At 35.0% G+C, this 7,420-nt stretch overlaps 1 protein-coding gene across 1 annotated transcript; it reads right to left on the bottom strand.

Annotated features, from left to right (window-relative positions):
• Window positions 1-1,827: 1,827 nt before the first annotated feature.
• On the bottom strand, window positions 1,828-2,965 carry LOC112196631. Its single transcript, XM_024337035.2, has 3 exons — window positions 2,886-2,965; window positions 2,723-2,801; window positions 1,828-2,556 (listed from the first exon to the last, which is right to left on the bottom strand). The coding sequence occupies exons 2-3, from the start codon at window positions 2,784-2,786 to the stop codon at window positions 2,216-2,218; spliced, it is 405 nt and encodes a 134-aa protein (XP_024192803.1). The 5' UTR covers window positions 2,787-2,801; window positions 2,886-2,965; the 3' UTR covers window positions 1,828-2,215.
• Window positions 2,966-7,420: the final 4,455 nt, after the last annotated feature.

The raw sequence follows: 7,420 nt of genomic DNA on the forward strand, positions 1-7,420 counted from the left end.
TAGACTTTTTTTTTTTTTTGATTAAAAGTTTCATGTAGACTTAATATGCTATGAATTTCATAGATATTATAGGGTTGCAAACAAGCACCGATCTTTAAGATCTAGGGGCGGCTTTCTGTAAATAATTCCTCATTTTTTGAGGAATGAAGTAGAGTGGAGGTTCGGCTTTAAACTAAATTATTAGTTTTAAAAAATGAATTTGAGTTCAACTAAAGGATTGTGAGCCCTTACTATTGGCTCCCATATGTTCATAAGTTGTGTTATATTGGAGGTGATAAATATTGAGGCATTGAGCATAATACTTACTCAATTCTCTACGTCCACCACACCGTTTGGGCGTTACAAGAATGTATGTTATGCATGGAGAAAACATCAAATTAACCATTAATGATCATATTCATGATGAAGTTCTTGCAGAAACTTGACTAAATCACAAACAAATTAAGAGACAAAATTTACTCAACGATCGAATTAAACATGGACTGAAAACAGTCCAAACAAGTGAAGCTACGCCCCAGCCCCTCCAATTCAAGACAACCACAATGATTCTGTATTGTCTCTCATATTAATTCAGGCCATGAATGGAGGCTTCTCCCGGCCACTAACGCCTTGGTCCTTCTGTACCTATTCTACCGTAAATTTCAGAGCCATCTCAAACTTTTCGGAGGCCTTGTGCGAAACTTAAAATGCGGCCCTCCAAGCTTTAGTTTTATATTTATACTCGAACAAACTCACAATATAAAATCAAATAGCTAACAATGATCAATGACAACTCATTAGATGAGCCTACCACAGAGGCTAAATAGTCAATACAATTGTAAAGTTTGCAACAAAAAATATTACAAGAAGATGCTTCATCTAAAACCCTCAAAATAATACATTCTTCCAGCAGTGTTGATTGATATTCATTTGAAAATCCATCTCCTTGCCTTCTTAGCTGTAAAATCATCAATTAGTTTATCGTAATTGATTTTTCCAAGATATTCATTCTCAATCGAAATCAAAGCAAGTCCATTTAATCTTTCTTGAGACAAGAAGCAAACGAATGTAAATAAGAGAACCTGATTTCTTGAAGATCAAAGAATATCTCTCCTTGTTTTAATATTAAATTAACGCATCTCAGTCATATTATTTAGCTTAAATTTAAATTTATATTTAATATTTAATCTTTCTTCCATATTATTTAGCTTAAATATTAAATTTAAATTTAAAAAATAAAAATTGGGCCCTCTCAATCACATGTGAACTGCAGAATCACCAGAATGTAGCAAAGAATAAAAAAATTGAACGCAGAAAGAAGAAAAGAATATATAGGTTGGTCTGCTGGGGCCTAATTTTTAATATTTATGTGCAAATATAAAACATGAAAAAAAAATTGGGGCCCTTTCACATTGGGGCCCTGTGCTGTTGCACTCATTGCACACCTTCAGAGCCGGCCCTGGTAAATTTCAATGGAAAATCACTTATGTACGATTAGCTTTGATTTTACAACTTTTTCTGTATACTTTCAGCGACACAACCTTTAATTTGTTCATGATCATATTAGCCGCCAGTAGAACCAGTAACTAGCTAGCTCATGAAAAAGGAATTAACACAACCACCTAAACGTTCTTAGTTAGTAATCTGATTACAAATCGTTTATGCATACTACTAGTAAGATCGAATTGAAGTGTGTATGCGTGACGCAATGGGTCTATCATTAAACGTATTTTACTCAAGAAAAACAGATGAGCTAGGCATATCTACCAAGAAAACAGTACGCATGTCAAATACAAATTGCACACCAAACTATATGTTGAGCACAGAAACAATAATACACATACACACTGTTTTGTTTGAGAGAATCTCTTATTGAATTCAAGAACAAGCTTTCAGCTTTATAGCCTTTACATGAAGAGGAAATCAAAACAGTAACAACCACGTCTTACACGGCCTATAACTTGGAGACTAATTGGGAAGCAAAGAGTCTAACCCTATCTGCAAGTCCCTAAGGAAAATAAAGCCTATTTAACAGAACGAAACTTGAAAAACAAGAAACAGTAAAAACTAAATGACTGCTATGTCTTAACAGTCCAACACTACAGTCATTTCCTATCAACTTCAGAGTCCGGTTAATTTAATAACCGATGGTTTTCTGGTTTGACCAATATCTTCGTAGATCTAGAGAGACTGAGAGAGTCTCGTTTGACATTACTGAATGTTTACAACAACCTGCTTACTTGTTGCCAACAGAGAAAATTCCATTAGCGAACCCGTTGTTGTCATCAATTTGATTACGAGAAACATCAATACAAGGTTTCCGATCATCTTCAGGTTTGTCGTCCTCGCTGATCTGTGTTTTCCGAGCATGATCCTGCGTACTGTTGCCAACAAGTAACATTCCATTACAGACCCCGGTGTTTCCACGAACTCGATTATCAGAAACAGTAATGCCAGGTCTCTGCCTTCCAAATACAACTCTCCATATTGAAATCACCCAATCCAAAAGCGCCCAAAATGAATTTGATACTTCATTATACAGCACAGCATGCTCGGAAGCACCAGTGATCCCAGTTTCTACAAATAAATGCCATAAACAAAACACAATTACCCTAATTTTTAAGAAAAAAAATCAGCAAATCCAGCTAATTCCCAAACACCGCTCCACGAGCACAACAACACAAAGCCCATAAAGATTAAGGCTCCACGAACAATAAAAAGAATCAAGTAATCAATTACATACCTTGGTTGGTGGGTGGCTCTCCATTATTTTGAAAATGCTTCCGGGTATATGGTTGATTTGCCATCAGTAGCGCGCTAAACTTTAAAGGATATAATAAACGTTTATTAGATTCTCAATCCAGAAGTTATATGTCGACTTAGAGATCGTATAAAATCTTACTCACCGTTTCAGAGGTTTTGCTAAGTGGCTGGAAATCTGATAAATATATATTATATAGAGCCTTTGGCGCAGAGAGAGAGAGAGAGAGAGTGTAGAGTATATGTTTGGCCCAGTCTCCAACCTAACGGTCTAAACACTTTTCTAATTGGATTAACAAATACCTAACTGCTCTTTTCTAATTGGATTAACAAATACCCTATCCTACCCCATTTTTGACTTTCTACCTTTCCGTCGTGCTCCCTCTCCCTCTCTCTCTCTCTCTTTCTCATCCTATCTTTTTCCGTCGCGATGAGTTGGGTTATGATCCTGCCATTATGCGAGATTAAGTTCAAATTACAATTTTAAAATTCTCATAGTAAAACTTCCAGCCCAAATAATAAAATTTGAAATCACAATATTTTGAATCTTCGAATTTTTAGATTTTAGATCTGGAAACTTCAACTTTCAAATCCAAATCCAAATTCATTTTCCAAACCGGCTGTTTGATGATAATGAAACTGACAACAAGTGCGATGCCGTACTGGGGCGGCGGGCCTTTGAATACTGTCCGTTCAATTACGTGAGCTGGTTCACATTTAAAGAACCCTAAATCTTTTCCTACGTGGCCACGTGTATATCATTTTTCCTCTTCTCTCATTGGCTCAATCTCTGCACGTCACTTCTTCCTCTCTCTTTTTCTTTTGAGAATGCCCAAAATGGCTTGCTCGGGCACGTCGGCATGATTGTTGTGTAGTACTTGTGGTATAATCGTAGCCACTTATTCAATTAAACCGGAAACATGCAAAACATTTTTATAACTTTAAAAAGAAACCCGGGTCCACAAGGGTTTTGCAAGTGGGTTGCACTACTTGCATCGCATCACTTGCATATGTGCGAAAGAATGACAATACTTAACTTCGTGATTTTCTTTAGTAATTGTTTTACTGTCAAAGTGATTTACCTTTTACTGTAATTATATTTTCTTTACAGCCAACCATAACGACCATTTGATTCCACATATCTATCTAACACGCGTCTGATGTCGTGAGATTTAAACTCATGATCTCTATGGTATTAGTTAAGCCAGCTAACTAACAAGTCACAGCTCACTGACTATGCATGTGATATTGAGCCTGAGAGACACTTATGCCTGGCTTTGCCTCCGGAAGATCGAGGCTAATCGGTCAATCATGACCGCCACCAATTAACTACGACCTTATGGCCATTCCATCCTTATTTGCCTCTCAAAATTCCAGTTAAAATGATACATAGGTATGATGGGAGTCGGATCGAATTCATGTCAATGTTTTAAAAGTTGGTAGGAGGTAGGTGGGCAGTGGAAAAAGACCTACCATCTAGGTGTCTAGACAGCGCTTAGCTAGGTAGGTGCCTATTTTAATTTAATTATCTATCTATCTATACTATAATAAAGAGAATATAATTTGCTCTCCTTAGACGGATATAACCCTCAAATATTAAAAAAAAAAATTAGAAATTGAAATAACCAACAGGGACAATAATGTCAATAAAAAAATATACTAAAATAAAATAAATAATATATTGTTGTAGGAAACTGCATTGGTTAAAAAATCACCCACTTCCTTAAAAAAAAAAATTTAAAAAAAAAAAAACTACCCACATACTTTCCCTATCCAAAAAAAAAAAAACCACAAACACACACATGGAGTGTGGGTACATGCTAGTACAACATAAAAATAAGTACAATCAAGACAAAAAACTATACTTCAATTATACTACTTTGAAAATATAATAACTTTTTACTCAAATAAGAAGGTATGCTCACTTAATGAACAGTTTTTAAGGGACTATGAGGGTTAGTGAATCTGATGAAGGAAAATAAATGCATAATTTTAAGTTGTTATAATTTTAACCTTTTAATTTAGTACATATGATTGAGATGCATTTGTCTCTTACTGTCCCTTAAAACTGTCATTTAGATGAGCAGGCCTGCTCATACAAATACTTATAAATTAAAAATCGTTTTTAAAATTATTTAAGTATTTGACAAAATAAAATAAATATTTAAAAAATTTATTCAACTTGTTCTGCCTAAACCCGATCCAAACTAATCAAGGCGGCTGGGCGCCACCTAGCGGCTAAGTGGCTTCCAAAGAGATTTTTAGAACACTGATTCATGCACGCCATCATCACAATTCACAACAAATCATTGATTGACTATAATGTGGATCAAATTAAAAGCTAATCTGAAACAGCTTTGAGGCAAGGAGACTCAAATTATGCTTTACTAAATGTATGACATCATGCATTTAAAAAAAAAAAAAAAATGTAGACACCATGTGTTAATGTGCTATTTCTAGCTATCCCCTCTCACATTGTTGGATTAGAAAGATTTTGGTTTTCAAAGGACTCTTGCATGCAATTTTAATGCTTTTATTTTTGTCATTTACACAAACCAAATTAAGAATCTTTTTGAAAAGCCTCAAAGCTTTTATTTTGTTCAACATTACAGATCAATTAACCCTTTATAGACTCATAGTAATACGTAGTATACTGGGTTGGGGTGGCTATAAATAGAGATATATGATGATCCAAAATCTTAATTAAGCATATTAAGTCAGTCATTTATCTTATTTAAAAGTCTGAAGCTGTCTTTTCAATTTTTGAGAGGGTTGAAGGATATAAGTATACGTGTTCCTCTGTTTAGATCTGCCAATGTTAGTGAAAACACTAGTGAAAATGGCTTTCAAGGGTTTAGTGAGTTATACGTACACCATTATCCTTTTCAAACAAAAAAAATGGAAACTGCAATTAGGTACTAGCTTGCCATGGGTAGATATCGCTTGGATTGTTATTAATCATCATTATCTCATAATAACTAATTACATGATCGATACAAACGTTATGCCTTTTATTTTAAAGAAAAACATCATATATATGAAAGTTGTGTACAAACTTCTCTCTTTCATCGAGGTTAGAAAAGGGCATATATATATATGGGATATATAGTCAAACTCATTGCAATTTCTAATTGCAAATTTGATCCCTATTTGGCTATTATATATCCTTCCAAGTAACTATGGTGAATCATTAAGATGCTGTGGTTATCTTTTTACTCACAAATTAACATGCAAGATATACACAGCTAGAATAGGAAAATCCAGCCTTTTTTCTTCTTCTTTTTTGAATAGTTAAAATCCAGCCTTTTGTTGTGCAGCAAATAGTCACCATGATTTCCAAATACCCTACTAAGATTCGTTTGCTTATAAAAATGTCTAAGCCACGTGAATATGCATGCATAATATACGTATTGTCCAAATCAATAGCACATGATACAACTCTAACTCTAACTTAAATCTTTCTGCATTCGTGGAGGAGATGTGTACGTACACCAATAACTATGTATCCTTTTCATGTTCTATTATATGCATGACTGGTGGGTGGGAGTCGAGCTTCGTTTTTGATCGGTTAGTTTAGGTCAGATTCATCTCTGATCGACGAGATGTGACATTATAGCTCACCGGCTAATGTAAGTACATATAGACTGGTCCCTTTTTTCATGATTATATAAGATCACTGCCAGATTATATAAGATCACTGCTGATTCAGACCCTTCGACTCAGAGAGAGATTAATTAGGTACTTACACTCACCGGCTAGGAAAAGTATGGAATACGCAGGTTGCAACTTACGCAGCCAACGTCTGTTAAGACGGAAGGGCAGCAATGAGAATTCCACTCACTGTTATTTATTTGGGTTAAACTCATTTAGCATCAGCCACCCCAATACAATTATTTTATCTACTCCTTCCTCCTCCTCCTCGTTGGCCTTGTTAACCAAGTCAATATGCTCATTCCTAGCTTTCCTAGTCAAAGTTGACAGCTATTGCATAAGTTGATGTGCTGATGTGGATTAATTCATTTGGTGACTTCTTACTATAATAATTAGTTGTTAGGAAAGTTAGGTAGGTTATTTTCAGTTGACTACTATAAATAGATGGCTTGTAATAATTGTAAACTCAACTTTCATTTTTTGGAGAATTACATTCAGATATTTTCCAATCGTTTCTCTCTAGCTTCTGGTAAGCTTCTTCTTCTTCGTTTCTAGGTTTTCAAGTTCTTTTGCCATGGATGCTATGTTAACATGGTATCAAAGCTACGGCTCATGATTATGTGACCAATTATCATGCTGTGATAGTAATTAATCTTCTTCCTGCTTCCGCAAGTTTAGATTTGTATGATTTGTGTGTGATGAAAACCTAGATTTACTATACTAGCTTCGAATTTGTCTCCTTATATTACGAAGCTCTAGATCTGGAAAATCTCTGTGCATCTGTGCTTGTTTTCTCAAGATCTCTAGCTGTGGTTCATGTTTTGGCCTTCACTAATTGGTGAATTCTGAATATTGAGGTGTGATTCTATACTTCGGTCTACAAATCAAGCTTTCTTCTTCTTTACAAGCTTACTGCAAGTGATGACTACATCCGGTGAGCTCTATTTCTTCTCAGATCTATGTGTTCTCACTATAATCTAGTCTTTTGACTCACTGTGCTTGTTATGAGTTACTGGATCTACATGTGATG

This window comes from Rosa chinensis, chromosome 1 (genome assembly GCF_002994745.2).
Source record: "Rosa chinensis cultivar Old Blush chromosome 1, RchiOBHm-V2, whole genome shotgun sequence".
NCBI classification, from domain to species: Eukaryota; Viridiplantae; Streptophyta; class Magnoliopsida; order Rosales; family Rosaceae; genus Rosa; species Rosa chinensis.